Source organism: Uranotaenia lowii, chromosome 3, assembly GCF_029784155.1.
Source record: "Uranotaenia lowii strain MFRU-FL chromosome 3, ASM2978415v1, whole genome shotgun sequence".
Lineage (NCBI taxonomy): Eukaryota > Metazoa > Arthropoda > Insecta > Diptera > Culicidae > Uranotaenia > Uranotaenia lowii.
In genome coordinates, this window is record NC_073693.1 from 144,929,334 (window position 1) to 144,949,379 (window position 20,046).

Consider the following 20,046-nt stretch of genomic DNA (forward strand, 5'->3'; position numbering starts at 1 on the left):
TGGCAAGCCATCTGTACCTGTGGCTTGAAAAGCAGCATTTTCATATCTTCCGGGACTGTCAACCAAGAAATTTACGTGAAAGAGTGTTTGAATAAACGTCTGCTGCCTTTCCTGAAGAAACACGGTTGTTCCGTACTGTTTTGGCCGGATTTGGCATCTTTCCATTACAGTGAAAAGGCCATGGAGTGGTAGCCGCCAACAACGTGCAGGTGGTTCCCAAGGACAAGAACCCTCCCAACACGCCAGAGCTCCGCCCAATTGAGAAATACTGGGCTATTGTCAAGCGGAACCTAAAGAAGACCAAAAAACTGCTAAGGACGAGCAGCAGTTCAAGGCAAACTGGCTTTCTGCAGCGAAGAAGGTGGACAAGGTGGCTGTACAAAATCTGATGGCAGGGGTTAAGCGTAAGGCCCGGCAATTCGGATTTGGAAAAGCGGAAGCCTAACTGAATATTTTTCCTGAATTTTATACTAATTAAACTTGAAAATGAAATGTAATTTTATTTTCTTTAATAAACGATTTCACCGATTTACACGCGTTTTCCCTTGACCAAATTTTGACCGTATCACCCTTTTGAAGATCTAAGACTCATTCTAGTAACGAATCTTAAACCGATGGTCGTTTTGTGATTTTGTCGCGTGTGATTTGAAAAATTGTGAACTCAATTAAGGAAAGGTTACGACACATAGAACTAGCTGGGAAGCTTGGTTTTTATCCGTTGAAGAGTGACTGCTGCGTTTACCGGTCCTGCAAGCGAGGACTTACTCTTATGTGGATGATATCCTGATTGCCGGAAAAGACGATTCAGAGGTTATCTGGATCATTACCGAGCTTGAAAGGTCGTTGGCACACCATTTGAAACGAATGTTTGCTGGACGAAGCAGAACGATGGTGAGGTTATCACCGAAGAGCCGTTCAAAGAATTGATCATTTGTCTACAACACCTGGCGACATCTTCGAGGCCAGATATAACGCACTGAGCAAGTATCAGGCCAGCCCGGTGGGTAGGCACTAGTAAGGCCTGGAGCGCATTCTGCGATACCTTCGAGGTACCACCGATACAGCGTTGGTATTTCGCAGAAACGCGGAATCGGAACCACTCATCGGATATGCTCATGCAAACTTTGTTAACAACTCCGATGATCGAGGATCAGTATCGGACTATCCAATCTTCTGGAACCAAGTTTTCCTGTTGATGTTTTTAGCTAAAGCACCTTCATAAAAGCTTAAAAAAAATTATGTTTACTGTTTTCAAAACAAAAACCACCCAAAATTTTGTTTTGAGCTTCTGTACTTACAACTTTTAAAAGTCAAAATATCACATCGACAAAAATCAAAACCTAATACAAATTAAAAAAAAAGTTTGAGTTTGAAAATTCATAAAATTCATTCATACCTTACGTTTAAACCATATAACATTCAAAATCCATTGATTGGATAGGTTTTTTGGTCAACCATCTCGTCGAACGGCTGTAGGCGGACATTATCCGATAGGCATGAGATAAAAGATGTAGGAATTTAGAAAGGGAAGGTTTTAAAATGTCTTCTTGAAAAGAGTGTTTGCTTGATTAATTGAAATTGCAATTGCCAGTAATCCTTTGTTCTAAAGCGAATCATGCAGAATTAACTGTTGTTTTCTTTCTTCGGAAACAATCAACGTTCCCGGCGACAAGCAAAACAAACATTTTAAACCGTTTTTCAACGAACGCCGTCAAGTAACGTGTATTCATGAAAATGGCCCCTCCAATATTGGTGCTGCCAATTTCAGGCGGCTTGCGTATAAAATTTTCCATACACAATTTGCACAATCTATTGATGTTTCGGAATGGATTTCCACATCAAACAATCATGTTTGTAGCGTGAAATAATGAAATTCCGGCTTCATCAAATCCCACGCCATGCGACTGACGACGACAACGGCGAAGAGCGAGACATCGTGCTGCCACTGTTCTGTTTTGTTTTGTTGACATGGCGTTGTCTCTTGGAGGAGCGTCATTGGTGCCACTGTTCACATTTGTCACTGCCGCTTGTTGTTCTATTTTTTCAAGCGCCTCTGTGTGTCGTGCTTCTTTGTGGTTGTTCGACGAATTTACATATCACCCCGATCCCTTGCTCCCTTGTGACGTTGAATGCTTTACATGTCCCCAGCATCCTCCTTCCACCAACAACCTATCTTTTTAACGAGAGAGGAATGAAAGATAGGAAAAAAACAACTAGAATCTCGTTGATGGTAAATTTTGAATATTCTTGAACTGCAGGCTGCTTAGACACAATATTGAACGTCACTCGGTCGTCGTCGTCGCTCGAGGATGGGCGTCGAAGGAGAACACAGGCTTCTGCAAACTTGAACGTCCTTGGCCCGAGAAGGATGTGTCCATCTCTGTGTGTACACACCCAACCGTAATAAATCTGGTGGGGAATGGAGCGAAACATAAAAATAACTTCAGGGGTGATAAATTTAAATTTTCTCCCGTTTCTTCTAGCTCGAACATGTTTGTTGATGCTGAACTCTGTCGGCAGTTCAGGATGGATGTTTGTGTTTATGTGTGATCCATGCGATGGGATGGTGTAACTGGAAAAGCTCTTCACTAGTTCTGTTCGATAACACCAATTTGTCACTAGCTAGCGGACTGTAAAACTAGCTTTTTCTTCGAGTGAAATCAGTTCCACTCCACTGAGTGTTTATCACTTTCCCACTCTGGGGGAACAACTTATTTTGCCTGGGTGTGGGGTTTTCGGAGCGGTTAAAGAATCGCGTACGCGCTGTTTCGTGGTTGGATAAGAACTTATGTTTTATTGCCGTTTGTTTTCCTTCCAGTTCGGCTCTCTGGATCTCTCGTATATTGCGGGACGGTTCTGCAGTGAGACGTGAGATAAAGAGAAGTTAGGACTGTTAGCACGTCTCACTGCGGGGCTTCCAATAACCACGGAACCTTTTGTCATTACTAAACATTCCGGCCCCCTTGAAACCACCGGATTTCAACATAGTTTCTTACATACTAGTACAATTTTAACAATTCAACCGATTTCAATTCATATCCTACATTATACAATACAAAAATGCGACATTAATCGCCAAAAAAATCGACATTTTTTAAGGGTGATGAACCCATTTAGTAAAAATTACATGCCAATACAATTCAAATTACTCTACTTTATATAATGCAACATTTCGCAATTTTAGTAAACAAATTTTACATCATGTAAGGGTGATGAGCCCCTTTTTTGTCCGTACCCGTGCGCCCATGGAGAATATATTCTCTCTCACGGTCTCTCATCACCAACTTTCGATTTGTTTTGGTCTGGAATTTCGTGTGTGACTGGATAGATAAAAGCTGCTAAACGTGTTATCCGGGCAAATTCCGAAAAAAGCTGGATATTTTCGACCTCCGGTTCTAAATTCCCAACGGATGTTATCAAATTGGTACGATGGGATCCTTGGTAATCGAAGTAACCAAACTGCTGTTCCGAAAGGTAAGTTTTTTCATCCGTTCAAGTGTGCAAAGATGCAGATTTGTTATGTAATTTCAGCTATCGCATCCTTTGACCAGACTAAGGATGAGTGGGAGTCTCGATCTGACCTTTCCCCAGGAAATTGGGAACGACCTATCACCATGATTAAATCCCAAACGCACTTCAACCAAATTCACGGAACAAAGGAAACCTTTTACACTGTGCTAGACTTGCGGCTGAAGGTTTGCAAATATTTCAGCTCTCGATGCACTTTTCAGCGATTAGTTGGCATGAATCATGAAAACGATGACACCAGTAACCAAACACAATTTTTTCAAATAGCGCGCAGGTGAGTTGCAATTTCTCTTCATACCATAATGCTAGGTGATGAACAATTCCTTTTTTTCATTCCAGATGTTATATCAAGCAAAATATGACACCGTCATAAGGTGCTACTTTGTCCTGGTAGTCATCGGTGTTAAACATAGATCGATTAGATGGATCTTATGCCACGCATCTCTGGTTTAGAGCAGGATTTGTGCCTTTTTTTCTCGTGGTGCATGAAATGAAAATAGAAGTACAAAAGTTTATTGAGAGATTGCGTTATTACAAATATCACCACCATGCCTGGGTGATTTGAACCTTTTTCAGTTTATGCGAGATTCCAGCCACCTTCTCGAATAAGGTAAAAACATTGTACATACTTATGTTTTCATATCAATTCTGACTCGTAAACAGACACAAACAACCAAACGTGCAATTTTCATTCTGCCAAGAAATCAAACTTACAAATCGCTTACATTTTCGGACTCATGCTTCTTATTGCTCATAATCTCTGACACAAATCTTTCCTTTAAGGTCACAATTGACCATTCCCGTCCATTTTCTGACAAATAATTCAAACTCATACCGTTTCGTTTAACCACTCAACTTCTAGTTGTTCCGAATAGTCAGTAAACGATTTCTAAAAAACTGAAAGTTTCGTCCTTCGTGTGAACATGACCTACTCGCACGACTCCTTTCCAAGGAATATTTCTTCGATCTCCAAAGATTGTTGCTCGACGATATGGATGTATGACGTTAAGGAGACCGTACTAGCCAACTCCTATTTCCAAAATGCTTCAATGAAGTATCTTTTACTGATTGATTCTTGGGTCTACCCCCGACGACTTTGTCTACCCGAGGTGGAAAAAATGGAGCTCTCAAAAACCGGCCATATTGAGACGCTATAGTTTTTGGATTATGATTTTCGCTTGCTCAGCAACATCCAAAAAAATAGTCCGCATCATATCGAACGCTTTTTTTTTTTTCTTCGTAATTTGTGAAATTGATTGTTTTTCAATGAGGGAAATTCAAGCAAAACTGTGCGCCACTTCAAACCAAGGGTTTGCACAGTTGAATCTGACAAATCAAACTCTAAAACTGACTCTAATCTTCAACATTTTCAGCATTCACTGTCTGCTCCAACTAGACAGCCGTCAAAATAGCAACTATTGCGAAGAACTTTCGAACCAATCTGATGCTATGCTGATCCATCTTCAGCTAGCTGTTTCAGACATCTTGTCGCCAAATATGGAGTACTATCACTCCCTTACGTCCCGTCGTCAACTCGTAGGTCTTTTGCTGGTTCTTGTGGTGTATCTCGTCACCTGTCCGCTGAATATGTTGACCCGGTTGCTGTACTTGTACCATCCTGACCTCTCGACGTCGGCACTGATGAGGCATCGGTGCAAACGGAAGCGCATGATGACCGACAACAAATCGTTCTGCACAGTTGGCCCCACCATCAATACATCGTTTAACGAAACGATCGTTGAGGTGCGACACGACGCATCAAACACTAGGCGTAGCTTTGTAGATGTACTTTCCGGTTTCAACACTTCGTGACGTAGAAGATAACAACCAAGTTCAAAATTTGACACATTGTGAACGTTTTTCTGACATTGCCTACTTAGATAGGACCCATTCTAACTGAATTCTGACAAATATCAACTGACACATTTTCTGAGCATTCGCTCATATTTCCAATTGACAATTCTCATCGATAAATTCCCAACAACTAGGCCTTAAGTTCTGCCTTTTGCAGATTGCCCTTCATCCAAATTGAGGAACCGACTTATCGTTTTTCCTGCAGAAACCCATTTGGAGCAGGTTTTCTTTTCGGCAAGGTGACGACGAATTTACCTTCCGAATTTCTCACTGTGATTCCTTTGAATATCTGTTCAAAACTGATTCATCAACTGACAAAATACTGTTATTACTACATAGTTCTCCCAAAACTTGTCCAGTGTCTTCTAAACTCGCAGTAAAAATAACAAACGATTCTGAACTTTTTGTTTACGCAACAGTTTCAAAGGAACTATCAGGAATTCTCCCAGAAACAACCCATCCAAACTCGGTTTCTTGCAGAGTTGGACCTTCTTCCGAAACTTGACACTTGCCTGAGCGCACCAAATCGCAGAAATATTCTGCCCCAATAATCATATCTATCGGACCCGGATTCCAAAACTCAGGGTCCGCCAATACCAAATCATGAGGAATCTTGATTCCATTGAGCGGAACTTTAGTGGTAGGCAGATAACTTGTAATCTTAGGCAACACATGAAAACTCATATCTTCCGAAAATGAAGAAATTTCTGACACACGAGGCCGAATTCTTGCCTCAACTGACTCATTCGATTTAGCTGACTCATTTCCAATACCTTGGACTCTCAAAACATTCCGACTCCTTCGGAGATTCAATCTTTTCGCAAAGCTCTTGGTAACAAAGCAATATTCAGAACACGAATCTAACAATGTTCTCGCAAACGTATGGTTACCAAAACGATCTTCAACCCGCACTACAGCGGTTGACATCAAAACTCGAGGCGAACGAAATTTAGCGCTTTTCGGCCTTGGTGCCGCATTAAACGTAAAAGAATTGTCTGTGGTGTGTTGTGGTTGAGTGTGGCGAATACGTGTTCGTATTATGGGGTAGGAGTTAGTGGAATTCTCTTGTGCTTGAGGATTTGTGTACGAAGCTTGACTTTGTTGATCCTGTCTAATCAACTCTTGTTCTTGACCTTGACCAGAAGGTCCTGGGCGATTATTATTCCGATACGATTGACTGTTGACTGTCGTCTGGTTTTGTGAAACGGAGCTCTGACTCGAAAAACTGTTAAAACTTTTGTGCAACATCGAATGGTGCTTTCTGTTGCACTCACGACATGGTCCTCTGCTACAACGATCCGCAAAGTGACCGGAACCCAAACAATTGATGCAGAGCCGCTTCATCTTGACCACTTCAAAGCGCTGGGGTACTGACATCGCTCTGAACTTGCTGCACGTAGATGCTGGATGGAACGAATTACCACAGAACACACAGTTGTTCTGGATTCTCGATGTGGTGTGAACGGTTGTACGATAGCGACGACTTTCGATGTCTTCTGACCTACTCGGTGCTATCGATTGCAGAACCAATGCCTGATCCCTCAGAAAGTCCATCACCTTCTGGTACGTCGGAACATCCTTTGAATTGTGGTGACTCTCCCACTGACGAAGTGTGACTGAATCCAGACGAGTGCACACCATGTATGCCAACAGCGTCGACCACTTATCGGTATCCTCTCCTATTTTGCCCAGCATCTGGATGTTGCGGTCGAAATCACTGACCAGGTGATTCAAAGCTTCGCCGCTTTCCTTCTTTAGAGGTTCGATCCCAAAAAGAGCGTCCAAGTACGCTTTTACGATCAACTTTTTGTTCTCGTACCTCTTCTCGAGCATGTTGCAGGCTACCTGGTAATTATCAGAAGACAACTCGATAGAACTTATCTCCTGAAGCGCTTCGCCACTAATTGCTGACCGTAGATACGTAAATTTGTCGATATCAGAGAGACGTTCGTTGTTGTGAATCAAGCTGAAGAACATGTCCCGAAACGGAATCCAATCACGAAGCTTCCCGTCGAAACCTGGCAGCTTGATGTCAGGCAGCTTGACGCGTGACATGGTTTCAGCTCCTTCTCCTGCTCCAGAAGAACTCAACGACTCATTCTTCTTCGGACGTAGAGCCAAGAGTGCTGCTTTCAATGCGCAGTACTGCCCTTCCATTTCCAGCGTTTCTTCGTCGAATTTTGCTTCACGTTCTTCAGCCTGCCTTTGAAGCCTGCGTTTCTTTGCTGCCTCTGATTCCTTGGTATCTTCTTTCTCCCCGTCACTGTCAGCAGCATCCAAAAGCACTTCCAATTTCTGCCTTACCAGGTAGTATTTTTTCATGGTCGACTCTAACAGACACAATCTGACTTCAATCTGGGATTCATGAAGCTCTTGCTTATAATCCCGCACGAAATAAGCGACACCCTTCATGGAGGCTCGTAACTGGCGCTCTTGCTTCCTCAAGATGCTGTAGTCTTCCATTTTGTAAGCTATTTTAATTCAACACAGCGAATAACTTTGAAAAACTCCGAAGTATCACAGTACGCGATTATATAACTGTGAAATCACTATCTCTAATTGAACCAAAGGAATTCTACCAAAAATTCCAATCCGACACAATAAACTGACTGAATCACTACTCTGATTCACTAAAACCAACACAATCTGACCAATTTGATTCACTTGAATCCAAACACAATCTCTGACCAATTTCAGATAACCGATCTGACTCAAACTCAATGGATTTACTCAAAATCCAACCAATATTCAGACTAAACTGACTCAAAATCGCTCTACGTTTCACAAAACCGACCTTGACTGAGAGTCGCGACTTGACAGCCAAAGTGGAATCAACAATGATGACGAAATATCTTGATACCTCAGGGAATTGCACAAAATTAAATTTCCATCTACCCAAATACGTTTTCCAAATATTTATTATGAGCCAAAATTTTAATTTTTCAACCACGAAAATCTCACAAACCACACACCAACAACCACAGACATGCGCTACTTATCCGTATTATCCGTTGCATCAAGCAATCCGTCCAAAAACCGTCCAATGTTTCGACCAAAAGTTCTTCGATAATCTCCAACTCGTCTTGGGCACCACTGGCTACCACCACGCTAGGGTCTATCACTAGCGGCTTGACGTTGGTTGCTGGAATCCGCGATGGCGACCTCCCTCAGTAATAGCGCTTTGTTGCTATCGCGCGTCCAAAATGACGCCAACCAATCACAATTGGAGCGTCCCGATCACACAAAATGTCCGGCACTAACAAAAGGTGCACAAACCAACACTGTATTGTCCAGAAAATGTCCAACTATTTCACTGGTCAATCTGGTTCGAATGGACCAAAATGTTCGATAACACCAATTTGTCACTAGCTAGCGGACTGTAAAACTAGCTTTTTCTTCGAGTGAAATCAGTTCCACTCCACTGAGTGTTTATCACTTTCCCACTCTGGGGGAACAACTTATTTTGCCTGGGTGTGGGGTTTTCGGAGCGGTTAAAGAATCGCGTACGCGCTGTTTCGTGGTTGGATAAGAACTTATGTTTTATTGCCGTTTGTTTTCCTTCCAGTTCGGCTCTCTGGATCTCTCGTATATTGCGGGACGGTGTTGCAGTGAGACGTGAGATAAAGAGAAGTTAGGACTGTTAGCACGTCTCACTGCGGGGCTTCCAATAACCACGGAACCTTTTGTCATTACTAAACAAGTTCCGTTGCATGCTGCAAAACGATACACGCTGGCTGGAACTTCATCCATGCATCATTCTTTTGTTGGAGATTACCTATCTCATGGGAAAGGTTGGTCCCCTTAAACGGAGATTTTGACCTTGAAAATTCAGTGAAGAAATTGAATCGGTTTTCAACAAAAGATTGTGTTGACATTTTCGACTTTACGATCTTTCATCAAATGAATACAAATAGCTTTTTAATATTTATTTTTAAAAAACATTTCTAGACCCAACGAACTGAAAGGATTTCTTCATCTATCGACAATGTTACCGCACATGGCAATCGATTTGATTTAGTTCAATGTTATACGAAGCTTTTAAATTTAATCTGTTACCAAGCCAGGGCAAGCATCGAAAAGGTCAAGAAAACGAGACGAGACCAGTTGGTATGTATCTACCACTGAATGTGGGTCGAAGCAAGAAAAAAAAAGGACACATTTTACGAGCAACCGCTTTCGTTAGGGTAGAAGAAGCTTTCGGTGGAGGAGGTTTACGAAAAAAATACCGAAACTGTGACATTTCTTCGGCAGATTGTGCTAAAGAGGATTTCGGTTTCTTTTTTTATCGTCGCTCGGTTTCGGTTTGGCTTTTTTACAATCGAACTTTGGGGTGGTTCGTTTTTGATTTAAATTTTGAAGGTAAAAATTTAGATTATGGAGCAAAACACAATGCTGTTTGTGTTTCGACTGATTTAGTTTTCTTAAAATTCTTTAATTCAGTTTTTCGAAAAAAAAAAGTTAAATTAAACTTTCGATAGGCGATACTTACTTCTTCTTCTTCTGATTTTAATCGCCAATGCTATTTTTACCACGACTCGGAATTGCCTTACGTTTCCGTTTTTACTCCGTGGAGTTTACAATCTTTTATACTCCTAAGAGATATTTTGCATTCTTTGATACTCCGTAGTGATGACAATTCTATTTTTAATTCTTCGTGTGTTACGTTTTCGTTGTGTGTGATTTATTTAAACGTCCGTGGACTTACAAAATTTCTTAGATTGAATTGGAACCGGTGAGATGTTAACACAGCGACGATTGATCCGGGCTGACGAACCGCTAGATTAGTGAAGTGTTGACAATATGACGGATGGATAATCCAAGCATATATTAATCAGTATTAGAACCTGACCTTTATACATGACTCGACAAAAATAAAGATACATTATCATCTTTATTCTGAATTATTTGTTAATTCTCAATCCTAATTCATCACAACAAAATAGTATTCATTACTCTGTATATCACAACAACAAAATACAAGTGATGAACAAAACTTACAAATGAGTTACTTCCAAAAGAACCTGCTAAATAAAATTGAAAAAACAATTGATTCACCACCTGTCAATGCATTGACATTGCAATGTCAGCCATGCTGAACCTCAAAAATTGCATTATGTTTGTATGGGAGCCCCTTTCAATCATTTAGAACTATCATTAAAGAGTTGCTTGTACCTGCCCGCTAATTTTATTGACTCGAGTTTTGAATTTCTCAAACCCTGGCAGTTGAATAGCTTCGATTTTGTTTAAAACACATTCATGAGTTTTTGTAGTATTTTAAAGTAACATGTGTTCTTTCCTTTAACTTTTATAATTTTATATGGAAAATTGATAATGATAACTAGTTTTTTACTTGTGTAACACTTAGCGATGAATATGAGAATTGACTTCTCATCCCTTTCCAATGCCGATCAAGATAACTCGTCCGAAATTATTTTCTCTCGGTCAGTTTTAGTTCTGAGAAAATTCTTCGATAAAACTGGAAGCGATCGAAAGGACAAACGCACAAAGAGTGCTTTTTTTTAGCTTTTTACGTACAATCTGACTCTCCGCGCCCTTAAATCCATGCAAAATAGTGAAAAATTTTCTTTCGTCAGGAGCCGAGAACTTATCCTTAACGTTACAAGAGACGATAAATTTAAATCAGAATGCACAACTTATCCAGAGCAAAATTGAAGTTGCTAAGCGCTAGTATACTATTCTTGTGGATTAAAATCTCTCTCACAGGTGTTTTGATACGGTCTACAAATTTATAAATTGTCACAAAACCATAAGGTAGTAGCCTTGATTCCACAGATAAGACAAATATGATGTTGAGTTTTCCGAACAAAAAAAATCAATTTTCCCATACAAACATAAAAGTAAATTTTTTCTCATGTAAACGCTGATTAAAAAGCCCGCAAATAATCATGGTTGAGTTTTGAACCGAAACAAAGCGTTTTGGACCCCAGGATTTGAGTAATTAAAAATGGACGCCAAATCGACTCAGTGTACCCGCATTTGTCAAATTTGCTTTCATTTTTCGACCAGTTAACGAGTTTTTAACTTAGAATTGTGTGTTTAATTTAAATGAAAGCCATTACTTTCCCTTTGGGAAGCTCTCTCTAATAATGCTCAGGCAAGTATTCAGGCCAATTTGTTACATGCTTAATGCATTTGAAGCTTAAGTAAATTTCCTAATTGAACAAGGTTTAAAAAATTCACATTTTCCGAGGTATAATGAATTTGAGAGATAATTTTGTGCTTATTCACAACATGCAAATTGTTTTATTTTTCTCTATCAGCTCTTGTTTTAGAAACATTTTTTGAGAATAGATAACAAAAAATCGTCAAATATATTTGTGCACTTTTTTGGTGTTTACTTAATGATCAACTTTTCCATTTATCAATTTTTTACCAGTTCTGCAAAATATAACAATTTGGACGAAATTTCAAAGAAAATTCGTCCGTCTATAATCTTTCGTTCTATCCGTCTATAATCTTTCAATTCTTAAATATTCTTTCTCAAAGAATATAAATTTCACCGATATAGCCGATAAAATAATTTCATAAAAATTTCAAAGAAAATTTAAACATAATAGAGTTTTTGATATTTCTTAACCCTAGTCCGCTCTTGAGTGTCAATAAGGAATGTATTCGAAAAATTTGATTTGTGAATAAATTTTGAATAAATTAATGGAAATTGATAAAATTTTCAGTTAGCCTACCTAGTAATGTAATGTGTACGAGTATAAAATTTGGTGACAATCAGTCAAGTGGTATTGAAGATACCGTTTAAAACTGAAGCACTCAGGCATTTTTTTGGGAATGATCAAGAGAAATCCAGGAAAGTCCCAGTGGAAGACTTAAAAACAGCTGGAAATCAACTAAATAGTCGACCAAAGTTCACTTATTTAAAAGTTCAAGGAGTCTTAGCAGTGAGCTAAAATTCAGATAAAAGTGAAGATGATTGATTTCATGACGCTAAGAAATGTGAGTGGTTTATCAAGCGCAATCCGAAAATATCAATGAGAATAATGAGAAATAATTCTGACTGGTTTGTCTGGCAGACTATACTGCCGCTCATAGCAAGTCCGTCCCATTTGCGTTTTTGTTGAAGTGAGAAAAATTGCATTGAAAAATCGTAGAAAGTCCAACGCTAATTCGGCACTTGTATGCGTTTTTTTATCAAAGTAATCAACAGAATCTGTCACTGCTACGGCCAATGAAAGATTTTCGCTTTATAAGGATTATTTTTTTGTTTTGATTCTGTTGAAAATCATTTGCTGGGCCCTTATGGCTGTGGGACCGACTTGCGATGATTTATGTCATATGGGACCGACTTGCGATTATTTGTTCAATGGGACAAAATTTCTTGAGGTTTTTTTCGATGTACATCAGAACAAAGTACTAAAAAAAAGTTTTCTCTTGAAACTACAGATGAAACTAAATTGTTTCCAGCGATAAACTGAAAAATGATGAAAACGCAAATGGGACGGACTTGCTATGAGCGGCAGTATAATAAAGGGTGAAACGGTCAATATTTGGTCAATATCAACTTGACGTATTTCTTTCAATTTTGCATTTAAAAACCTGAACACCCCTCATTTTGAAGGTGTGTGTGTGTAAAATGTTGCTCCTATTTTGATTTTGGAATTCACTCTTCAGTTGTCAAAATGCCGTCCAAGGAAGAAGAGCAGCGTATCAAAATTTTGCTCGCGCATCGCGAAAATCCGAGCTACTTGCACGCAAAGCTGACAAAATCGCTAAAAGTTGCCAAATCAACCGTTGCAAATGTAATTAAAGTGTTTGAGGAACGTTTGTCGACAGCCAGGAAGTCTGGATCGGGGGGAAATCGAAAACCGGAAGTCGCTGAGACGACAAAGAGAGTTGCCGGTAGTTTCAAGCGAAACCCTAATCTCTCTCTCCGAGATGCCGCAAATAAGCTAGGTGTATCGTCTACAACCGTGCATCGAGCCAAAAAACGAGCCGGACTATCGACTCACAAGATGGTAGTGACTCCAAATCGCGATGATAAACAAAATACGACGGCCAAAGCGCGATCCCGGAGGCTGTACACGACGATGCTGACGAAGTTTGACTGCGTGGTAATGGACGACGAAACCTACGTCAAAGCCGACTACAAGCAGCTTCCGGGACAGGAGTTTTATACGGCAAAAGGAAGAGGAAAGGTAGCAGATATTTTCAAGCACATGAAACTGCAAAGTTCGCGAAGAAATATCTGGTTTGGCAAGCCATCTGTACCTGTGGCTTGAAAAGCAGCATTTTCATAGCTTCCGGGACTGTCAACCAGGAAATTTACGTGAAAGAGTGTTTGAATAAACGTCTGCTGCCTTTCCTGAAGAAACACGGTTGTTCCGTACTGTTTTGGCCGGACTTGGCATCTCGCCATTACGGTAAAAAGGCCATGGAGTGGTATGCCGCTAACAACGTGCAGGTAGTTCCCGAGGACAAGAACCCTCCCAACACGCCAGAGCTCCGCCCAATTGAGAAATACTGGGCTATTGTCAAGCGGAACCTAAAGAAGACCAAAAAACTGCTAAGGACGAGCAGCAGTTCAAGGCAAACTGGCAAGGTGGACAAGGTACAAAATCTGATGGCAGGGGTTAAGCGTAAGACCTGTCAATTCAATTTTTCTCTTTCACCGGGAATTGGTTGAGAACTATTTTAATGATGAAACGAACGATATTTGATAATTTTTGAAGATATAAATATTTTTCTAGGACATGTGAAAGTTGAACTATGGTGTAAATCGTTTGCACTTGCCCCGGTGTATCAGGTATCAGAATGGGGGTAGGCTTAATAGCGGCACGTTATCCAAACATACGGGAAAATTGTGCCTAAAGTGCCTAAAGTAAAACACACAATTATAGTTCAATCGGCTGATTTCGACCAAAATTTTGAAAGACTTTGATAGAAAGAATTTTTATACAAATTTAAATTAATAAAATAGAAAATGACAAGGGTTGAATATTATGTAATAAGCATAACTTCGATCGGGTATTATAAATTTCAACGAACTTATCACGTCACATTAGAATTGTTTTCAAAAACATTTCCGCTGAAAACTGTTTTGCTTAAATGCAGCATTCCGAAGAAATAATTGTTTTTTTTCTGTGTAATTTTTAGCTAAATAATTCCAGACAAATCGTTCCAGTTGAAACTGACGCCAGATTTGAATTTCTGTGAAAATTTCACATAAGAAAAGTTACTAACTATAAACATTGCGTAAAAAAAATCCAGCAACACCTTTAAATTTATGCATTTCAATAAAAAAAAATATGAAAGGAGTTCAATGATTTTACAAGAAAAATTCGAAAAAAATCTTATCAACCAACTTTTGCCTTTGTTATTTAATGTTACGATTTTCAGCCTTGACTTTGAAGATCCACCCTTCCAGTTCACAAAAACACAAAAAAAAACTCCGTAATCTGATGGTCAGAAGAAATAAACCAAAAAATGCTGGAAGCCATTTTGGTACTGGGGGTGACCCACAGAAAAAGAAGGCACACGCATCCCCGTTTAAAAAAGAAACTCGAATTCTCGGCCCTCGAAAAAGAAATGATGTGCAAGCTAGCTTGCTCTAGCTCTGGTATGGTATACTTTACGGTTATTGCGTTCTATTGAAACGATTCTATGCTATTGTTCGAGTTGTTCTGGCCGGTTTATTTCGTCCGGGAAAGAGTAATTGAGTTTTTTTGTGGTCAAATTATGAACATGAATAGAGAAGAAGGCCCCCTGCTAATAAAATGTTTCAACATTTCTAGTAAGAAGATTTAAGTACACAGCCCAAATCAACCATATTTTGAGTATTGTTTATTTCTGCAATTTAGGCCTATAATGTTATTAGATTTATGATATTGCCTTAAAAATTTTTGAAACTATTTTAGAATTAATCCTTCTTTTAATCAATGATTCAAAGCGTCATGCTTCTGCATTTATTGATAAATCATAAATACAAGTATCAATTTATGTTTATTGCCTCATTCTTCAAAAGTCAACTTCATTTCGATGTTGTGTGAAGGAATAAACTTTAAGTGCGACTTACCTACTACTGTGATAAAATTTATGCCCGTATTACCGGCACACGTCTCCTCGTTTCCGATTTCTTTTGCCATTATTCATGATCGTTCCATCGGAGTTGATCCTTTTTTATGTCCATGAAAGGGAAACCAGAAAAAGCACCTTCCCTTTTCTAAGCTTGCAAATCCAGTACCATGAAAGTGTACCAATCGAAAGGGAAAAAACTCCTGATTCCAATTGCCGATTGCCATAAAACAGCTAGACTTATTTTCATTGATTCCCCCTTCTTTGTTTGCCCTTTTCTCCGTTGCAGATATCGTGAGTGCCAAGCTAGGAATGTCCGGTCCCCAGCTGGGCCAGAGCATCTCGCAGCAAGGATTTTTCTCGTCCCGCGATAGCCTGTCAGCATCGGGCACCTCGCGGCCCCTGCATTCCCATGTGTCGGCCACCACCTCGGAGATGGATCTGTCCCGGAAGGACCGGAAGCGGGAACGGAGCAAGCTGAAACCCGGTGACCAGTCGCTGCTCGGGACGTGGACTCGAAGTGGTCCGCGGGAATCGGCCACCCACGTAACATCGGCGGCGGCGGCCGCGGCAGCTGCTGCGGCTGCCACCCGAGCCTCCACCAACCATCTGGCCACCCCCTGCGGCACCGGAAGCACCTGCAATGGAGCGGACCGTTACACGTAAGTTTTCCATTAGTGTTTGAATGAATTCTTTGGGGCTAATTTGTTTCCGATAAATTTGAGATTAACAAACATCTAAACAATCTCTAAAATAAAATCAAAATCGCTTTGAGAGCTCTTACTAACGTATTATCCATCGACAAATGAGGCCCTCAAAGTTAAAGGGGTATAAGTGTAAAAATGAAAATTTTTGAGTGAATGAAGCCAAACCTTTTCTTCAATTTTCAAACTACATATATTTGGTGTTTTTTTTAAGTTTTTTTTTCAAAGTTTTTTAACAGACTTTCACTTTTGAAAGAAAAATACAAATTCTTATAAGTTTATTTTTGGCATATCGATGAAAATGTATATTCTTGGAGAATATAAGAATTGAAAATTTGCTAGAGATGAAAAGAAAAGCTAGGAGAAAATTTACCGATGTTGAAAAGAGCGAAAGAGCATTTTTGCCCGTCCGGAGTATACATGTCCATCACATGTAAGCTTCGGACCAACCTTATTACATTGTATAGGTTAAAGTAGTGCCACTTCTATCCCGGTCCTACCCAAGCCACCAAAAGTCTCATATCTACTTAAACTCGTGCCTTCAAAGTTCGAATTTCGCTGAACAAAGGTTCCAAAGGGATTTGGTACCGAATATTCTGGAATGTGAGCATGAAAGTTACAAAAGGTTCCTCAAAAACCCTTCTATGGACTTGAAGTTCCAAAAAGTTCCTCAAATAGCTTTTTTTGTGACATGTAAATCGTATCCACACAGCATAAAAGTTACAAATTAGGTTTCAAATAGCCTTCTGTGGACTGCAAGTTCCAAGAAGTTCCTCAAATAGCTTTTTCTGTGACATGTCAATCGCACCCACATAGTATAAAAGTTACAAATTAGGTCTCAAAAAGCCTTTTGTAAACTTCAAGTTCCAAGAAGATCATCAAAAAGCCTTCTGTGAACTTCAAGTTCCAAGAAGTTCCTCAAATAGCCTTTTTGTGACATGTCAATCGCAGTATTCAGAATAAAAGTTACAAATTGGGTCTTTAATAGCCTTTTATGGATTCGAAGTTCCAAAAAGTTCCTCAAATAGCCTTTTTTGAGACATGTTCGCCATTTCATGAATATGAAATGTGAACGAACATCACAAAAGGGCATATAATAAGTAAATCATTTTTGGGAGCTTGGAAATTGTTGAAATGTATAATTTATATTGAAACTTATACTCAGAACAGTGTTCCGAATATCACTCATTTTCAATGAATGTTTCTGATTGCACTTCGCACCTGAACGTACAACGGTCGGGTTTCGTTATTGATTGCTACTGGACCTACCCGATCATCGATCGTTCAATTCATCGCTAATATACAGATCACCTCGCACGATGCTTGCTGTCAAAACAGTGCAGCACCATCATCAAATTGGAATCTCACCAATGCGCAATGCATATGGCGAATCTTGTTGGTCTTCGATCAGGAGTGAATGGATCAGGCAGTGAGTGAGTGATACATGAAGCCGATCATTAGCGTATTTTGTTTGATTTGATATATAGCAAATTAATAAATTTATTTGTTGTTATAACGTTTTTTAACATCAGTATGATCGAAATCAAATTGAAGTTGTATTTATGAGGGAAAGATGTTCACTTTCGCCATGTTTTTCAAATTTTACAAGTTATCTTATTAAACTGTCGCCCGTCACGTTAAAACTACTGAGAATTTATGGTGTCCCGCACAACTGTTTGATTTTTCTCGTCCTGCAAAAAATAATTTTGAATTTCATATAATTCAGGCAGATACTGAGTGAGCTACATTCAGAATGGATCAGTTTGTATCTCACTCATCTCCGATATGCGATGTTTGCTAAACCGATGATTCTGAATGATGCGACTCGGTTTGCATAGCTGATAGGAGCGCTGATCGAGATTGCATACCAGCCAGGCGAAGCAGTTGCGAGAGGCGCTATCCCATTATACAATCTGAATGTTTCCAACAGGAAACGCATCCTGAGTGTTTGTTTTGATTGATTTTCGGAAGACTGACTCAGAACAACTTGAAGCTCAGAGAACAGACGTACAAGCTCGAACAAAAAATCTTCATAAAAGTGTGTAAAATTTCAAATGCAGACATCCAAAAAATATGTAGAAAATTGACTTTAAATTCAAAAGTTACAAATCAAATTTTTAAGTGTACAGTTTTCAAAAAGACGTAATCGTATATATGAACTCATAACTAAACTAATGCCGCTGGAAATTTTACACAAGTTTCGTGGGCTAGCTTGTACGTCTGTTCTCTGTGCTTAAAGCTAACTCGCAAATGATTGTTTTTGAAAAGAGTAAATATTTTGACTTTATAAAATTTCGTCCAACTGTATTTACTTACCACGAATTTATCACACATTGAAAGTAAGTTGAAGCAATTCATTTATTAAATATCAAGATAAACTCAAGAATTTGTATAGTTATTAGCTATAAACATGAATTTCCATTTTTTTAAACCGATATTATTTGAAAGGATGATTGATTTATACGCCGTTTCGTAATGTTTCTTAGTCATAATCAACATGCGTCTTTGCTGCTGGCTGCCCTCGCGGGTATTCTAGGAAGCTATTAACCACTTCGAACTTTAGCTGCCGGTAAGGCAACACCTAGGCGTGGCGTCGTGGCACCACATGGGCTGGTGGTGACCAAAGTAAGAGAGGAGAGGAGAATAACTTTTTTGTTTTTGCTGATTAAACGTTTACTTGTGGGCTGAATATAAGGCCGTTCAAATCTGTAATGGAACTTTAAAGTTTCAATAAGAACTTAAATTTTGGGCTGAATAAAACGAACTTCAGCACATTGATTATGCTGATTATGCTGTGTTCGACCTTTTGAACGAGACTTTTGGTTGCTTGGGTACTTCTCCTAAATAAAGAAATGCTGCGGGGTAAAAGATAGTGTACGTTTGTTTGTTTATTGTTCATAAACAGATCTCATATTTATCCAAATGAAAGGTTAAAAATTGAAGACCAACTACAATTACATGAAATTTACCCTCAATTTACTATAAGTACCAAGGATTCTTCTTCGGAATCAATCCCTCGAAACGTCAAAATCACAATTATGGGAGAAGCGGTTAAACGTCCTTATTGCACTAATAAGTAAGTATTTTTATTTGTCATACGAGTCTTATCAATCCGAGCATCGAGGATGGCCCACAGATTTTCGATGAGGTTCAGATCAGGACTTTGTGAGGGCCATTCAAGGGGTTTGATGCGGCAGGAACGGAAAAATGACTTCGACTTGGTCGTATGCTTCGGATCGTTATTCTGCTGGAAAACGAGGCCCGTCTTGTTGAGGAATACGTCGAGGTTTTCCTGCAGGATATTGAAAGATGACTCGGCTGTCATGATTCTGGCAATTTTTACCAAACTGCCCACCCTCCCTCCCCCCCCCATTTTTTGGATATGGCGGTCTTGGAGCTTCTCACCCAACTTGCGCCACACTTCCCGCTTCTTTCGGTTGAATAGCTCGAATTTGGATTCGTCAGTTCACAACACTGTTTTCCAGTATTCGAGCGGTTTATCGGCGTGTTCCTTGCCGAACTTGAGTCGCTTAGCCTTGTTCAGCTAGCTGATGGAAGGCCTTCTCACTGCGATCTTGCTATGGTACTCCTTCGCATGGATGCGGCGACGGACAATGCGACGCGATACCGAGAGTTAGAGCTCTTCCTGTATCTGCTGGATCGTAATTTTTAATTTTCTTGTTCGATCTTCCGGGCCCGGCCTTCCCGGTGCGTTTGGCTGTTATTGACATTGTTTCGACACGTACCAAGGCTTCTGTGTGGGCTGTAATGTTGGCAGGCGACGTCCGAAACAACTTACGTTCACTAAGCACTCGATTGTCCAGTCCACTTCGAAGTGTATATTGGGGACCCTTTTTCCGCGGACTGTCTACAATTGTGATAGACTCACGACGGGCACAATTTCTTCTTTATTTAG

General features: G+C 39.7%; 1 protein-coding gene across 2 annotated transcripts in view; it reads left to right on the forward strand.

Moving 5' to 3' along the window:
- The window catches only part of LOC129754733 (cyclic nucleotide-gated cation channel alpha-3), a 708,907-nt gene that overhangs the window by 459,642 nt on the left and 229,219 nt on the right, over positions 1-20,046 (forward strand). For both annotated transcript variants that reach the window (XM_055750948.1, XM_055750949.1), the window contains one exon: positions 15,716-16,088. In XM_055750948.1, coding sequence (XP_055606923.1) covers positions 15,716-16,088 — 373 coding nt within the window. The remainder of the gene's footprint in view (positions 1-15,715; positions 16,089-20,046) is intronic.